Source organism: Emydura macquarii, unplaced genomic scaffold (genome assembly GCF_026122565.2).
Source record: "Emydura macquarii macquarii isolate MOO-44397 ecotype Brisbane River unplaced genomic scaffold, CSIRO-AGI_Emac_v2 contig_431, whole genome shotgun sequence".
Classification (NCBI taxonomy): domain Eukaryota; kingdom Metazoa; phylum Chordata; order Testudines; family Chelidae; genus Emydura; species Emydura macquarii.
In genome coordinates, this window is record NW_027130568.1 from 12459527 (window position 1) to 12478084 (window position 18558).

An 18558-nucleotide genomic window follows, 5' to 3' on the forward strand; every position below is an offset into this window, starting at 1 on the left:
TTAAAAATGTATTCACATGCAAAAAAGAAAAACAAAACAATTTCAAATATATTTAGACTTACAATGAAAGATACTAAAAGCACTGAGTGAAAGTTCAATATCACTTTAGATGCTTTCATCTTATAAATGAAGCCAGTGTATAAATTCTTACAGCTTTCTTCAGCAAATTGTCAGCAAAACATTAGTCACTTTTCATCTGCGTTGTGTTCAGATGCGAGTTGAGTGTGCTGTGCAATTCAAAATATTCAGGGGTAAGGACTATGTTAAACTACAAGTGTTATACTTTAGGCTTCAGTTTTTTCATTCTGATTCTAAAGAGATTTTGATATTTCCCGTTTTGCTGTGATTTTTTTAAATTATTCTTGTAATGTTTTACGTTTCATGTCCCACTATCTACTTTAAAAATTTGTTAAAACAACATAATAACTTGTTCTAAAACACCAGTGTAGCTCAAATGTATTTATAGTGAAGAAGGCAGTAGAGATTTTTTTAGTGCCACATAATTCATACTAAAGGAGAGTTAAATGTGATCTATTCATACATTTTTCTCCTTTTTACTGATGCCAAAGGCTATTTTTCACCTTTTTTTTAAATGCATTCTGGTGAAGTTCTCCAGTCAGATCTGCATGGCAGCTTTTGGCTCCTAAATTCTGCTCCCACTATATGTATAAAACGCCCATAGAGGTCAGTGAGAGAGGTGCACATGTGTAAAATGTGGAAAGCGGAGATCCATTGCACAGACCTAAATGCAGAAAATTCTGTCCATCATCTATATATACTACTGTCTTCTACCTGTCAATTTGTCACAGAACTGGTGGAAACAGCATCATGCAAGTTCTTCTGTTGTCTTTGATCTTCTGTGTGACCTAAGTTCACCAGTTCTTCTTAGTGTAACAACCACATTAATTTTTTTGTCAAAAGTATCACATGAATAAGATTGTGACCCTGAAAATTATAAAACATAACATGAGCTAGTTAAACAGTTTTGTGATTCTGGGATATTTTTTATTGCTTTAGAAATGGGGAAAACACAAGAAAGGAAGTCGTAGCAACCATTAAACAAGTACAGATGTGCACAAAAGAACTGTAATAATATCATAACGAACAGAGAAAAGCTATATGAAGTAATAAACTGAATAATGTAAATTAAATTGCTATCTGAGAATTAATCTGATTATACCTATTTGGATCTTACTGTTGTGACACACTCAGTAGTTGGCTCAGTTTTCTTTGCCAACAGAAAAAATACTGACCAAGTTTCCCAGACCCTGATATATCAGGTAGCTCTCCCACTGAAGTGCACAGGAGATGTGCCAGCTTATGTCAGGGTTGAGTGGGGTGGGGAGGAGGTGTCTGTTTCTCTCTCACACACACACGATCATGTGAAATGCATTCTTTGTTTTATTTTTACATATTTACATTATCTTTGCAGCCCAATTTGCCAGACGATGTCTTTGAAAATGGGATGGCAGCCAATGAGAAAAGACCACTGTCTTTCAGTTTTGGTGATATACCAAATGGAGATTGTGCTCCCCCAACTAGCACTGTAGATTCCTCCTCAGCCCTTGACAGTTCCAGTCCTGAAATTACTGTCACACCTCCAGAGCACAAGTCCTCAGAAAAACCAACTACGGACAATTCCAGTACAAACTCATCCCTGGACTCTACACCTGAGTCAAAAGACTTGGAGTCACAGCCAGCACATAGACCAGTAAACAAGAACAAGAAAGGTTCAAGAATAGCTTCTGAAGTTCACCAAAAGCCTCCAGAGCCTGGGAATGATAACCTGTTCATAGATTCAAGTGTCCCAGTGTCACTTCTACAGGACGCAGATGAAGTGTCAGAACTGAAACCTGTGGAATTGGACACCTATGAAGGCAACATCACCAAACAGTTGGTAAAAAGGCTCACCTCAGCAGAGGCTCCAATGACACCTGAAAGGCTGCAGTGTGAGGGATCAATAAGTGGTGAATCAGAAGAATACAAGTCTTATTTAGATGGCAGCATAGAAGATGCCTTTCAGGGGCTTCTCCTAGCACTTGAGCCCCATAAAGAACAGTATAAAGAATTTCAGGACCTGAACCAAGAGGTGATGCATCTGGACGACATTCTAAAAGTAAGTATTTTCAGAAAACAACAACGAAGCAAATGTGAATGAGTATGATCAGCCTTATTGATTGTAAACAGCAAAGTACCATTTTTTCATTCTGCTAGAAAGAGCTCCACTAGAAAAATATCTAAAACCAATTGATTTGCTCCAACTGTGATTGACCAGCGGTGTCTTTGGAGTGACACAGTTTTAAGCTTTGTTCGTTTGTTTGTTATATTGCATTAAATTAAAATACAAGTTGCTCAGGAATGTAACTAGTCAGAAGCTGAAAAAATGGGGTACCATATCAACAAATAATTGAATAAATTCCCTCCACAGCAGAAATTACTTGGTGAAACTATGACCTGTGTTATGCAAGAGGTCAGATCACAGCAGCAGTCCCTTCTATCCGGTAAAATCTATAGGCCAGATCCTCAGCTGTTATAAATCATCGTATCTCCATTGAAGTCAGTTTACACTAACTGAAGTTCTGGCCCTCTAACTTTGAGTGGTATTTTTCAAAAATGCCTAGGTGGCTTAGTAGCACAAGGTCTACTGAAAGTCACTGGGACTTGTGCTCTTCAATCATGTAGGAGTGCATTTACAAAAGAGCCTACGTATTTAAATCAAAGAATCATAGAAATGAAGGACTGGGAGGGACCTTGAGAGGTCTTCTATAGTTCAGTCCCCTGCACTCAAAGCAGGAGTAAGTTATGAATCCTGTAATTAGCTTAAGAATGAGACTGAATATGTGATAAAAGCTTAAAAAGGAAAAAGTATTTTTACATAATAATGTCTTAACCTTAGATTTGTTTCACAGCTCTTCACTAATCACTGTGACTCACATTGTTCCCCACAAGAAGATATTCAAGATTCTTTATCATGAGAACAGAGTTAATTGGGAATAACTGATTTCAAATGCTTCATATTCATATGCCAAGCCGTCTGCTGGAATGATCTGAGAAGTGTAGAATTAGCCACATAATTGAAGAAGAGTGTAACTAGGGAAAGGAGGGAGAGGTTGTCCTTTTGCATTACCATTTTAACATCTGTTTCCATTGGCATTTACAGCTACATGGTACTTTTCCAAGTTAAGTGCTTTTTTAACAGCCTGTTCCTCCTGCTCTGGCTCCCTGAACTAGCTCCGAAGTGGATTTATACATGAGAGACTACAAGCATCAGTTATTTTTGAACTTCCCAGCTGCTCTGCTGCTTGTACAAATGAGGTCAGCTGTCAGAACAGTACTGGGGCAGGGGAAAATACTAATTTTCTCTCTGTGACGCATATCATCCAAAGGAACAGAGGGGATATGCATGTGCAGGTGGGATGCTTGGACTCTTGAGACCACTGGCTCCTTTGAGATCACCTTTTTCACCATTCAACCTGTTAATTTGCTAGAGGATTGAGACTATGGGTCCCTATAATTGACTTGCTGGACTTCACATGCAAAAGGGTCATGACAGAAGCTTGTTCTAGCTGAAGAAAGCTTCTCTTGACTATGTCAGCAGGAAGAGAAAACTGTGGTTGCTACAGTTTTATTTGTACAGGACAGGAAGCTGCATTACTAGCCCTTCAAACATGGAAGCTGAATGTAAGGCTGGATAGTACATACCTATCTCACAGGGGTGTTGTGAGGATTGTTTAATGTTTGTACAGCTTTTGAAAGTGTAAGATGCTGTAAATGCTAAAGTATTGATATTCTGTACAGATGGCATAGATGCAGAACTCTGTATCACCCCAAACTGTAGGAAAGTTTGGATCTGGAATCAGACCTGAACTTCTAAAGCAGCTCATCTCTCACTAATATGCTAAGCCAGAACCCTGAATCTTAACACCAGCTTTTGGGAAGGTTCTGTTCTGGAACCATATTTTGTGGCTTTGACCATCTCTGATGATGATGATGAAGTATAGCTAAAGCTGTAAAAATTGCTGTGCAAAACTGCTGGACCTGATCCTCAAGTTACTGACTTAGGCTCTGATCTTTCAAGATGGCCTGCACAAGCAAACATCCATACCCATGCAGAGCCCCCTTGACTTCAGCATGGCTCCACACAGGACATAGGGTCTGCCTGCATGGATCACTATGTAGGACTGGGGTCTGAGAGATTTCTTACAGAGACCATGAAGCTTTACTCAAACTTTCTACCTGTTGTTCTGAGTTTCTCACTCAGTTCCTCCCTAGTGATATGAAAAGAAGACTTCTCTGGTTACTTTATGGGTTATAAAGTTGCCTTTAGGAATCTCCTTGATTATGTTTATAATTTAAAAGCACTGTATCCTGTGGTTCCCAGTACCATGAGATTCAATAGAGGAATGTCTTGCTCTTTTCCTCCAGTCCTGTAATCTGCAGAGATGGGACCAATTTCATACCTGATTTAAGCTCCAGTGGAGTTATCCCAGGAATGAATTTGGCCCACTACAGCTTAAATGAATGCATGTAATTGCCTATAACTGCCACTAGACAATGAGCCAATTATTTTCAGCCTCCCACATGTTAATTAATCTGTCCCCTTTAAGGTCTTTTCGCTTGACTGTAAGCAAAATGTTTGTCATTTCTATAGGACAGAGTTGAACCCAGCCTTGATGTTTTTTCAATTTGGAGCTTTTTCAGTTTGCAGACTTTGATGTACCTTTTATGAATATGAAGGTTTGAAATTCATATAATTCAATAAAATGAAGTTTCAAAAATAAAGCGTATGAAAAGTTGGAAACTTTAATTTTATCTTTTTTTCAGTGATTAAACATATTTTTGGTGTTCATTGGTTTGTTCTGCCTTTGCAGTGCAAGCCAGCAGTAAGCCGAAGCAGCTCATCCAGTGTCAGTCTAACAGTTGAAAGTGCTTTAGAAAGCTTTGATTTCCTGAACACCTCTGACTTTGATGATGAGGATGGTGGAGGTGATGAGGTTTGTAATGGTGGAGGAGGTGCTGACTCAGTATTTTCAGACACTGAGACAGAGAAGACTAGGTAAGTCCATAGTGACGGCCAGCTTGCAGTTCTCAGATCAAGCTGCTACACTAGTTCTTTGTCACTAACACGGCATCCTGATGCACACATTATTCAAGGAAGATGAAACTAGATATTTAAGCTTATAGATCAGAGGTTTTCTAATGGTTAATACACATGAAACTCTCCAATTGCAGGTTGCAATTTTTCTTCTTCAAACAGCTACAATCTGTCCTCCAAAAGAGAAGTGCAATAAATTATAGTTTAATAAATAAAATGTAAATCAATCAATATCGGCAGAGCTTCTTCCTTGACATAGGTTTGGATCTGGTTTTACTTGGCTTGAATTTAGTAACTAATTCTTCTGTGGTTCCCCCCTCCCCATCTTTTCTCTCTAGCCCAATGAGTCTTTGCAGTAGATTAAGCTTGTCAGTACCAGTAACACAGGGCCAGATTTAAGCAGCATGGTGTGGGTTTCCTTTGGAATGTAAGAGTGATGACGGATACTTCATTCATGGCCCTGTGTGTTACGTGCCCTTCTTTCACCACTGTCTATGTGAAAAGATTAGTGTTGTGTGTGTGTTTATGTTCTGTTACATCATTTTGTGAAACTGACTGTGTTTTATCATTAGATCCTCGCATACAATACATATTTGTAACCTCAGGAGAACCAAAACATGACCCAAAAAGTATATACACTGCAAATATGACTGCAAAAGGACCAAAGAACACGCAACAATCTCCTAAAAGGGAAGCTCTGTTTCCCACTGCCCATCATAGCCCACATAAGGGCTTTCCCAGTGCAACAAACAATCACCATTCTACCACCAAAAAATTACTTCATTGCATACTTTTTTTTCCAAATGGACATGGAAATAAATTATATAAGTTACATTGCTTGTTAACCTAAGCATTATAAGCGTGATCTTGCTCCCATTGAGGTCAACAACAAAACTGCATGCAGAGTCAGGCCTTAGAAGCACCATGGCAACTAGTTAAGTGAATTAGCTTAAAATGCAAAGGTTTCCTTTTCTTCTAACAAAGCCTACGAAAGCAGCCTCATTTCCTACTCTGATTTCTGGTGGATTTTAATGCCTAGGTTAGAGCATCCAACTAAAGCAGTGCAGGTGCTGTGATTTTTAAAACCTGTACATGGGTGTCTGCATATTGGAAATGAGAATCGGGCCCTACTTTCAAACCATGAGAGATAACACAGTTGCAACAAAAAGAAAATGGAAATAATGATTTAAACACAGTGAGATAGTATTATCCTGTGGAAAAAATATGGTGAACTACTTAAGTTATACACACTGTGCTTAAAACAACAGATGGAAACATCATGTCTCTTATTCCAACCATGTTTTCTCTTTTACTGACAAATCTGGTACCCACCAAACACTGAGTAGATTAGTTCTTAATGATTTAATTTTTGAGAAACCACAAATCAATAATGCAGTTTAACCCAGCATGATTTGGTAAATAATACTGTCAACAGATGAAAAAACAAGAAGTGCTAACAAGGGCAAATTTCAAAAGACTTCTTGGTGAGTTCTCCACAAAAGATGCATTGTTTGGGAGAAACAGACCACTGTGAAAGCAATTTGTCTTTTAAATGTGTACAATCGTTCCACATTCATTACACGATGTTTCTGCCAAGTTGAGATATGATGTATTCATTAAAAGGTTTCTGGCTTATCAAGGGCTGTTTGGTTACAGATCACTGCTTTCAGCAATTCTTCTTGTGCCTGATGTTAGTCCTTTTGAGTTAACATGTGCTCTGTCTGCATAAGAAGAAAATCAATTCCTTACCCAACTTCCTGCATTAACAGTTACAGGTCAGAACACTCAGAAGCCAGAGGGCACCTCAGTGAAGCTTTGACTGAAGACACAGGAGTTGGTACCAGCGTAGCTGGAAGTCCTCTCCCACTGACTACAGGGAATGAAAGTCTTGATATCACCATAGTTAAGCATTTACAGTATTGTACACAGCTCATTCAGGTACAACTGCTGTTTTGGGTTATATTTTTAAAAGGATATTCCTAGAGGTATTTGCATGCCAGCTACTTCAGGTTTAAAAATGGCTGGTGAATTTAGTACTGGGGGAAAGCAAGGCAGGACAATTGCTAGATTGAGCCAGTTGAAGAACTGGCTGACATCAGGAAAGTTTCTTAAAAAGTGTAGCTCTTCTAATGTGCCTCAGTCATGACCTGCCAGATCTCTGTTATTCCAGTCCTGGCTCTCTTCTGAGCTGAGTGCAAGACCTGCAACTACAGGGCAGCTTTGTGATGTGAACTACAGATGTCCACTAATGACAACGTGCAGACCACTCAATTCAATGTCCCCTTGAACCCAAATCCTGGCACTGACTCTGCCACTGCGTTGTGTTTGAAACTCCCATTGACTTTCATTCTACATTCAGAGCAGCTACAGGATCCAGCCCTGTTGTGTGAATTTAGATTTCCAGAGGTGAAATGGAAGCCCATTAATCCACTGTTTATTCTAGCTAAACCCCAGGCAATTGGAAGTCAACCAAGATATTTGTGTTAGTTAAAAGCAGAACGTATTTTGCGTATAAAAACATTTAGATGAGTCTCTAAATGCAGGAATTAAAAATTAAAAATGTTACATTTGCTTTGGACTATGTGTGCAAGCACAGTGGAATGTACTGCATTGCACCAAGGTCCAGTCTCTGTGTGAAATAAGTCTGGATACTTATATATTCCAGGAAGTTTTCCCTTCCTAACCAAAGTAAAAACTTGTCCCTGGATTTTATGCTTCCCGAAGGGTGCCCTCTTTGGAGAGCATCAGTGTTTTTCTACTGTATTGAAACATATTGGAGCCTCATTTACTGGATTTGGCTCTTCACTCAGAAACAGACACAGTTAACATCTATTTCCAATGGCCACAAGCCCACTGCTACTATGGAAAGCAAGTCCTGCTTCCAGCATCCTGCTGATTTAAACATCTAAATCCCAGCCCTGTGGTATAAGGAAGTGTATTGAGCACAATACAGGGGTAACTGCATTCAATTCTATGGGCTTGCATATGTTATGAAGATCAGATTAGATTATCTATTGCTCCGCCATTAAACTATGAATCTATGGAAGGAGCTAGGTGCCTAAATAAGCACTTTGGGATTTAAATAGGTATTTAGGTTCCTAGATATGGGCATTTCAGTGTATGCATAAGTTTCATCTGTGCATAAAAATTGGGCCCATAAGAAAGTGCGCAACAATTGCGAAACATAGAAGCATGAGACATTTTAAGGAGATACTATACAACCAATTTGGCACTGCAGTTCTTACAGATTAAAAGTATCTGTATTCAGATCAGATGACTTCAGCAAGAGGAAAAGTCTTTAAGGACTCTTAGTATGGTTCAGTAATTTTTTTTTTTTTAAACCCTTGTTTTATTAGCAAATTGTGTTCTCCAGTAAAACTTCATTTGTGGTAAGAAACCTCCTGGATAAACTGTCTAAGCAGATTGTAGTAGTGGAGAACCTTGCCGAGATCAGCAGTGAGAACATGGGGAACCTCATCTCTGTAACTGAAGGTGAGTAACAATATGGGGGTTTGCCCTCTGGGCGTGTGTGCACGGGCTGTAAGTCTTCCTAAGCAGGCATTTGTCTGACATTCTAGTAAACTCCATTGTACTAAAGGTTGACTCAGACAGTTGCAAATGGACATTGTACCAGCACCTAACTGGTATCAGTCAACAGATGGTGGCAAGAGACCTCATACTGAGCTAGGCTAGGATATCCAGAAAGGCAAGAAAAGAAGGGAGAGATGCTCACTGTTTCCAATATGCCTCCTTTCCTCTGCCACACACAAAAGGAGATGGCTGAATTAGTAAAGGGCACTGCCAAAACAACTGGTATGGAGTGTGGTCTCCTCTGAGAAGCCAGATTCTTCCTCCACCTCTCCTTGCCCAGACTGGGGAGATTCTTTGGGGGAGCTCTAGATTATAGGATCAGAGGCATGACAGTCTCTGAATAGTTTGTCTAGGAGACTACTTTTAATTATCATTATTGACAAACACTTAGCAGTTCTGTAGCATCTTTGTAAAACTCTTTGAAGATGCAAACATTATTAATCCTCACAAGCCCCTGTGGAGTGGGCAAACAAATATTAGCATTATTTTGCTAATCAAGAAACCGAGGCAAAGCAGTTAGGTGAGTTGCCCACAGCCCCAGAAGTCAGAGCCAGGATTAGAACTGTGGAGTTTGTGATTCCCAGTTCGGTGTTCAGACTGGGAATTACCAGAGAGATGTGATGTAACTATTTTCCAGTTTCCAATATTGGATCAGAAACAAGTTTGCTTTTATCATTTGGATTTTTACTCTGGGAAGCCAAAACATCTTAAAAGCTCTATGAGCTGGCACTTCTTGTGCACTGGAAAATTGATGGCTTGGGGACCACTCAGCAGTGGCTGTCAGTGGGCTGGGAACAAGTATTCATCTATCCTTGTTTTTGTTTTAGTAACACAGCAATGTGATCTGTGCGATTGTTTCACCAGTTTTGTTTCTTCCCCCAGCAATTCCAGAATTTCATAAAAACCTATCACTGCTGTCTTTCTGGACTAAGTGCACTGGTCCCACAGGAGTGTATCATACCTCTGCAGACAAGATGATAAAGCAGCTGGATGTCACTTTTGCCACAGCTGTGAATGAAGAGTGCCCAGGACTTGCAGAAACAGGTAGAGTCTTAAAAAAGTCTACCCGCAAATCAACATGGATCTGGTAGAATCTGTCTTGTATAAGCTTCTGTAAAATGCCAATATGCTGGGGCCAAGTTTTGCTCACCTTTGGTTATATCTCTTCAATCCCAAGGAGATTAACTGGGATGTGGTACAAAGACCTTATCTGAGAGTAACTGATTTAAATATTTTTTGCGACAACTTGTAAAGCCAGAAGATTTTGCCCAAAATAGTAAGCCCAAAGAAATTAACTGTTTTAAAGTCCACGTAATGATCAGATAGCAGATTTAGTCATACTTTTTATTTTTATGAACACCGTGTATTAGTGTAGTCAGATATTAGGGAAAAATTCTCTCTTCTCTGCACTGTTGATCTCAGGGACAGTAGGCCTCTCTCTTGCCTATTCCATATTTGTTCTGCCTGTGAAATTCTCAGTCAAAAGAAGCGCTGCGTATGAACATGAAATAGGCAAAAGATCCATGCTCCAGGCCATGTCCTGCCCGTAGACAATCTCATTGACTTCAGTGATGTTACAGAGGTGAACCTGGGCACAGCATTTGGTCCTGTATTTAATGATGCACTATGTCAGGTGGAGAGGAAGGATGGTCTAGTGGACACAGCCACGTGTGACATAGGGCAAATCACATAATCTACTCAGTTCCCCTCTGGAAGTTGGCAATAGCTCTTCCCTACCTCGCATGGGTTTCATAAGGATAGAATGTATTAATGATTGTGAGATCAGATATTACGTTGATGCGGACCAAACAGAGGACAATTTTGCCCTTACTGAAGATTAGAAATACTGGGTGGTGTCTTTTAAAAGAAAAACAACAACAGTTCTACCTTTTTTCATGCTTAAAAGTGTTGAACTGAGTTAACTGCAGTGTTTTGCCTGGCTGGAATTTTTTGCTCTTATTAATACGTCATTGACAGTGTTCCTTTCTCTTTTTCTTCTGCATGTAGTATTCAGAACCCTGGTGTGTCAGATCCTTGACCGAACAGAGCCAGTCCTCTCATCCAGTCTGTCCTCTGAAATCCTAACAGTTTTTCAGTATTACAATTATTTTGCCAGCAACAGCGTTTGTGACCTTGGAAGCTATTTGTTGCAACTTGCAAAAGAAGGTAGAGTACTTAACTTCTGGCTGGTAGAAGGAAAATCTATCAATGTCCTTTTGAGCAGCACAGAAAGCACTTCAGCCTTTGGGCTGATTTTTCATTAACCAACAGGGAAAAGAGGGAAACAACTGCTTTGGGTGTTGAATATGATTGCAACTGAAACGTGTATATTGAAGAAAGTGTGCAGGTATTTCCAACTGTCGTCCTCTTCCCCATATACGTACACGCCCATTAGTACTAAAACAAACACATAGAAAGAACTAATATTTAAGGGCTAGATGGTGCTGTGGGGTTGGGCCCAAAATCTGGAAGGTGCTGAGTGCCCACAGCTCTTACTGATTTCAGTCTTTCCTTTGATCCCATCATTGCTTTTGGACCAGTCTCATGAAGTACTGAGCCCCCCTTGGGAAGTTCTGAGGAAACTGTGCCCTGCAAGAAGTTCTCAGCACTTCAGAAGATCTGGCCCTGTGAACTTAATGTGGAAATAGACACTCGGCACCTGTTGGGACCAAGCCCATAGTGCCATAGACTTTCACTCCTGGAGATGTGAAATTCATTTGTTAATCTGGTCCATGTGAAATGGAGTTTGAAGGACTCTACCTAGTCCCCTGTTCTGCCTGACACAGCGTAAGCACATCTTGGCGTAGCTGCCAGCTTTTACACAAGAGGGGCCAAAGGGCTGGAATAGGGAAGATGTTCAGTACAGTACTGAGGTACATTTGCAGGGGCTGTCAGCAGAGACTGACATAAGTGAGCAGGAAAAACTGGCAAATAAAGATGTCCTTGGTACCAGTATATCGCAGAAGGGAAAACATGACTCAAAGCAAGCTAAGGCAATGCCTTCCCCCTGTAGTGCTTCCACTGGGTGGCGTGGAGAAGCTTGCACAAAGCCTGCTCTCAGTATGGCTGGCTGAAGCCAATGCTATTAGATACTCACTCTAGTCACTTTTCTAAAACAAAAAAACCCAAAACAAACTAATTACGAATATAACATCACTATTACTTTTAATCACATATCAATATCCAGTGTAAATGCTACTCAAGAATCGTGGTCTTAGATACGGAAAGTGCCAAAGGAAAACATGTCTTGAAATCAACTCTCCCTCTAGGATACTCAGTTTTGCTTGCTACAATAATTGACTGGAACGTAGGTTTTCTAGCTGCAGTTAAGATTTGATGATTAGGTCCTCACTTTGAGGTGGGAATAAGAAACCTAACATCCCATTTAGCCCATCCACACACATCTGTTACTCCTGTGGAGAACATGTGCCAGTTTTCAGCAAGAGTATCTGAGAGGCACAGCTCAAAGAGCAAAACACTCCCCAAGTAGGAGCATTGCAATACTGGCACTCAGTGAAGCAGGAATTTTTCACCTGTCCTTTGTGCCAGTGGTAGTAATTGAGGACAGCTGTTTTAAATGGAAAGGCGCATCATAAAATATTGGAAGAATAAATGAACAAAAAGAGAATGCTGACTTCTCTTTCTTTTGCATTCTAGCCTCAATGGTCCAGAAGCTGCAGACATTAAGAGATAAAAAACTGCTACAGAATATAGCGGAACTAACCTCCAGCAGTCTTCCACCTCAGCAGGAAGTATTGAGGTCCCTGGCTTTACTTCTGACTGAAAACAAAAATGAAATTGGCGAGGCTGTGACATTACTCTTGTCAGCTTCAGCAGAAAACAGGCATTTCAGGGAGAAGGTAGGGAACAGAGGAACCATACCTAACTGCAAAAGCCACTTACAGTATAGGAGACCTATATTATATAATCATGTTTCTGTCTATAATGTGTAAAGTAACTTCTTTGAGTCTTGCAGTGTTGTTGTAGCTATGTTGGTCCCAGGATATTAGAGACAAAGGTGGGTGAGGTAATATCTTTGATTTATTTTATTTGGATCTGAAGAAGAGCTCTGTGTAGCTCAAAAGCATGTCTTTCTCACTAACAGAAGTTGGTCCAATAAAAGATATTACCTTGCCCACCTTGTTTCTCCAAGTCTGACAGAACATACAAATTTGCAGGACTGCCTCTATAATATCTGTCACAATAACATCTAGACACTAATTTAATCTATTTGGTTTGCATTGTATTCTTCAGCCATCTATCGTGTTTCAGCATTAGTGTGTGTGGTTTGGGTTGTTTACTGAAATGCTGCTTCAAGCACTGCCATTTTGGAAAGAGACGAGTCTGATATTTTGCTCTGAGGATGGTAAGATCTGGCAGCATCCTGATTTTTAGAAGAAGGGAATTGCTGATGAGCAAACAAGAACTAGCTTCATGGTCCCTAGTGAGGTGATAAAAAGAATTTGGATCAAAGACTTTAGTTTAGATAAAACATTTAAAATTAAGGCACTGTGAACTAAAGAGCAGGGAGGAGAAGGAAAGAGAGTGGGAGGTAATGATTGACTTTTGTACGTACAATGCCCTTCCTCCTTTCTGCTGTTACCCTAGTGAAAATTCATTCTTGGGTGCCCTAGTTGTGAGGAGGGACCAGAACAGGAGGAGGGTGTGATGGGTTCATGAGTGGGGCAATCCAGACCAGTAAGAGGTTGTGTCACCACTTGCCCTGCCCTGCAACTCTGGGTGTGGCTCACAATGCTTTGCTGTTGTAGCTTCCAGCCTGGGCTACTCACAACCTGGCTACCTGGATTCAGGTCACATTCAGGTCAGGCTAGACAGCCCTGGTTCAGCAGCTCTGACCCCAGCAGCCTGTCTACAGCCTCACTCTGCCTTCCAGCAGCCATGATAACAACCAGCAGAATAACCCTAACAGTATGTCTTGTCCCAAGTTTTTCCCCAAACCATGTATTCTGTAACATCCCGTCCTTTCCTGGACTGTTCAGAGAAATGATATGGTCAGTTTGCGCCTCTAAAAACCTAAAACCCATCAGCTTACTAACTTAACTGGGGTAAACACCGCACTGCGTTGGTTTATAGAAAAACTAAAACAAATGTGTGAACAATAGGTCATAGATTGAGTAATGCCAAGTAACAGGAATACAGTTAGAAAGGGTCACAAGCAAATGAAATTGAAAACATGCATCTATAAAAGTCTAAAACTAAATCAAGCAAGTTACAGTTTGTTCAACATGGTTTCTCTGACCAGTCATGACTCACTTTCTCTCAGGCTTGGTCTACACTTACCTCCGCGATTCGGCGGCCGTCAATGGGAGTTACACAAAGTATGCACAGAACTTGCGTAACTCCCGTCGACTTCCGTGCTTCTCTTCTATGCACCGTCTTTACTGCGCCAACGGGAACAGCATTCCCATCGACGCAGCGCTACACCACTTGCGGGGGTGGATTAATAACATCGACTTTTGGATCGACTGAGCGAGTCTTCACTGACCACTCAGTCACTCCAGATAAGTCGATCTGACGGCGGTGACTTTGCCACCATCAGTGTAGACATAGCCTCAGTCAGGACCTTCCATGAAAGCACAAGGGGCTGGTTTCCCTTGTCTTCCTAGGTGAAAAATCTTTGCCTAAGTAGGTTTCTCACCTATAATCACTTCCAGAGACTTCAAACCCAGCTTGATTGAAGGACCCATCTTTCTCAGTGTGCAAGAGCTCTGTTCTCGTCTTTCTAATGATGGATGCCAAAGATGGCTTCTGGCCTTGCTTCTAAAGTTCAGTGACTGTTTCAAGAGGCAGGATGACCTCATGCTGTTATTCCCTTCCTGTGGGCTTCTCATCCCCCTGTATGTAAATGGGGCTTCCATTGTTTTGATTCCACCATGCTTAATTTACCTAGGAGACAGGTGTAACAGGGCTCTCTGCTCACTGCCACCATACCTCCTTGTGGCTCATCTGGGGACTAGTTTGCCATTGGTTGGCTGCCCCTTTCTGTGGTCGCTCAGCCCATTGCCTCAATCTCACCCCCCAGGAATTAGGGTGGTGGTATTCTTTGTGACTCAGTTTCTCCCTCTTCATGACTTGGCCCTCTGGCCAGGTCACTATAGTCTTTCCCTTCTGGGGTCTGTCAATGTCTCTCTGGACAAGCTTTTTCAGGCAGTCCTCCATTCTATGTCCAAGACCGTGCCATTTCCCCTGCCTCTGGTAGGGAAACCTGGGCCAACCTTCTACTCCAGTTTCCAACTCACTGACCCTATGCTCCACAGCTACAGTCTACTTCCTTCCAGACCTGGTTGCTCCTTCCCTGGGCTCTGCCCTTACTCCCTCCTTCTACCCTGTGGCACCTCTGGGTTTACCACCTGGCTGAGCTTCCTCTGCTCCCCATGGCTGCTTTCCCCTTTGGCTTCTTACCAGATCCTGTAATCTCTAACATACTTCCCGCCTGTTAGGGAGGGAGGGAGGGAGTGACTGCAGATCACTCCCCTGGAGCCCCTTTCTGGTTTTAGCTTTGTAGAAGCCCTGCCTGTTCCTGTCCAGGTAAGCGTCTTCCTTAATTAAGCATTACTGAGCCTGGCTCCCTTCCAGGTGGAGCCTATGCAGTTAATTGGCCCATCTAGCCTACCTTTTTTCCTCCAGATTTTCCCCAGATTGGAAGGCATGAGCACTGATAATTCCTTATGTAATGTTAATACTTATAATTCAGTGATATTAATTACCAGTGTCATAGGCTTTTATAAAGAACCTCACACTGAATACATTAATATTGTATACAATAAGTAGATTCAATTGCTTATCACTTGAGGTTGAGTCCGTCCCCCCACCCCCCCCCCCCCCCCCCATCTTTATAGACCAGTAAACCTTTGCAATGAATTCTTTGAAAAGTAAAACCCAGACCACGCTTCCAGCTCCTGCTAGGTGTAAATGCCATGCTGTCTCCTACCCTACTTGTTAGTGTGCGGTTTACCTCCACCCCTTGTTGACTTGATGGATCTGTTTATGCAGTATGTAAATACATTCTTGTTGTCTTTCAAAGTACTTTGGAAGTAACTCCCAGGTAGGGAAAACACGTTCCTTTGTCTAGTGCAGACCTGTTTACCAACCTCCTGGAATGCCTGGTTTTAAACACACTTTAATTCTAACATATACCTTTACATGTGTACACACAACAATGTTAATCAGTGATTTATTAGTTTTCAAATGATACCTCACAAGGCATATTTTGTACAAAGATTATTACATTAGAGTGTAGGGTATGAATACAGGGGTGCTTAGTGTCACAAAACGGCAGAACAAAAAGAAAGGGGAAAGAAAAACGTTGAGTGGCACCAGTCATGTTCATTCTTCTTTTGGTCATCTTCTTCTGCCACTCTCTTCCCCTCCTTTTTCAGTCTCCCTATATTTTACCTTCTGTCACTTTCCACCTATGCAATATCAGAGCTGGGTGCCACCTTGCCTCTCTTCTGCATGAACACAAAAAAAAATCTCCCCTTCTCCTAGTACAGGCTTGCTGCATTTATGTCTTGGTCACTGCAAGAGGGAAAAGACAGCTTGGTGCCTGTATCAAAACACTCTCTGCAATTTACTAGGCAGCTTCCTGCTGTTGAGATTTGCTGCGAACTGCTGAGCAAACAAGAATCAGCGTAACGGGAACATTTCTAGAACTGAGCAGTAAACATAGTTTAGCAGCTCCTGATTGATAGCTTTGGAATAGTCATATTCACTCACTCTGGGTTCCAATTCAGCTGAGGTCAGTTGTGACCCAAAGTCATTACCACCCCTCTTCTAGAGGGACCACCTTGAAAGAGAGCAGTTCAGTCTCCATGACCCACTTACTTCTTGACCTCTCTGCAGAAATTACCATCAAGGGTACCAGTTAGTGTTGATTGCTTTAATGTGCACACTTTCTCACTAAGAACTGGACCAAGATCAGTAGCTCTTGCCACATAGATGACAAAAGACAAAACTTAGGCTGGATTTCAACCAATGATGTTCCCCATTATCATATCTGGAGCCATACAATTACCCAATAAATGATTATTTTATCTTTTCAGTCCTGTATCCACACTGTTAGGTAATTTGACTTCTGTGTTTGGAAATGCAGAGATTATATACATTTCTTTCACTTTTCTGCTCAACACCGCTACAAACATTCTAATTGGTGTCATCCTCTGTCTTCTTTTCCAGGCTTTAATTTATTACTGTGAAGTGCTAACTCAGCCCAATCTCCACCTACAGAAAGCAGCTTGCATGGCACTGAAATGCCTTCAGGTAAAATTTGATGCAATCAGTTGTTGTACTCTGCTCTGCCATGGAAATTCAAAGTAAGAACATGAGATTCTATTCAATAGAGCCTCCTGAGCACAGAAATGCACAAACGGCAAGATACAAACAGCAAGAGAACATGAGCTTTGCTTTTTATTTGGCATTTGCTGCGCTCATATTTTACAAATGGCTTGTTGGCCTGAATTGTTTAGAATCCTGGTTTTTAAAGCAATCAGTTTTTGTCTCTTTGTGCCTTAATAAAAAGGATTTTATTTATCTTAGGTGTTAGAGGGTATCTTCTACATGAAAAAAAATCTAGCACAGTAAAGAGTCTTGATAGAGGGGGGAAAAAACATGTCTTCGAGCAAAATTATAATGGTCATAGCCAAAAACTATAAAGAGAGAGAGAGAGATGGAGACATCAGTTCATTAGCTGATACCACAGCAATTGAGATAGTGTAACCAGTAAGTAAAAACCCCTAGAGCAAAATGGCTGGAATACATGGAAGTCCCCTATTCAATATAGTTTCTGATGCCATTTTTGCACCTCCTCCACACACAAAATTAATTCTTTCTGCACAGTCAGTAAAAGGCCATGGAAGGGAATAGCTGTTCTCAATCCCTGAGCCCTCAAATGGTCCCTGAAGTTAGGCAGCTGCAGTAGGTGCCCCAGCATGCAAAAAAAAAAAAAAAAAGCATTCCATGAAATCTAGACATTGCACAGAGGCGATCCCTTTCAGAACTGCCCTCTGGAGAAGATAACTGTACAGTGTAGCCACATGTCAGTCCCTATACCCTTATGTGCATACAGCAGTATCCTCTCTAGCTATTGTGGGGCGATGGACCATCTGTAACTATGAGTTTCTAGCTAAGGCCTCAAACAAAAGCCAGGCAGTGATTATGCACAGATGCCCACAGGACATGAGGGCATTATAGCATTAATGCCTACATGCTATTAGAATAACTAGTTCTAAAGGGCTCTCTAATCTAACAGAGAAAGGTATAAAAAGAAGGAATGCTGGAAGCTGAAGCCACACAATTCAAATAAGAAATAAGGTACATATTTTTAATAGTGAGGCTGATTAACCATTGGAACAAACTACCAAGAGATATGGTGGATTCTTCATCTCTTGATGGCTTCAGATCAAGACTTGGTGTCTTCTTGGAAGATATGCTTTAGCCATACACAAGTTCCTGGGCTAAATCAAGGCACAGCTGGATGAAATTTAAAGGCCCATGTTATATAAGAGGTCACACTGACTAGATGATCTAATGGTCACTTTAAAAATCTATGAATCTGTGAATTTACAATGGAAAATGGAAACACCTGAGATTTTAGTTTTAGCCGACCTGCACATCCACCCTAACCTTAGCCCCACCCCGGTGGCTGGGGTTTTTTGCTATACTCTTCATATGGAGAAGATGGAAGAGAATGAGCCACAGTACAGATATTAGTTATGTTGCTAAATGCACAACTAGAAAGTGCTCAGGTACTATAGTGATGAGTGAAGTATAGGAGAACCGGAAGAGAAGAGAATAGTTAGTTGGAAAAAAAATGACATCAAATTAAACTTAGAAAAAAAAGTAATCTCATACTT

At 41.0% G+C, this 18558-nt stretch overlaps 1 protein-coding gene across 2 annotated transcripts in view; it reads left to right on the plus strand.

Moving 5' to 3' along the window:
* RIPOR2 (RHO family interacting cell polarization regulator 2) overlaps positions 1 to 18558 on the plus strand; it is a 91027-nt gene that overhangs the window by 69055 nt on the left and 3414 nt on the right. For both annotated transcript variants that reach the window (XM_067537571.1, XM_067537572.1), the window contains exons 13-20: positions 1433 to 2116; positions 4872 to 5056; positions 6865 to 7033; positions 8452 to 8587; positions 9569 to 9730; positions 10694 to 10852; positions 12344 to 12546; positions 16883 to 16966. In XM_067537571.1, coding sequence (XP_067393672.1) covers positions 1433 to 2116; positions 4872 to 5056; positions 6865 to 7033; positions 8452 to 8587; positions 9569 to 9730; positions 10694 to 10852; positions 12344 to 12546; positions 16883 to 16966 — 1782 coding nt within the window. The remainder of the gene's footprint in view (positions 1 to 1432; positions 2117 to 4871; positions 5057 to 6864; positions 7034 to 8451; positions 8588 to 9568; positions 9731 to 10693; positions 10853 to 12343; positions 12547 to 16882; positions 16967 to 18558) is intronic.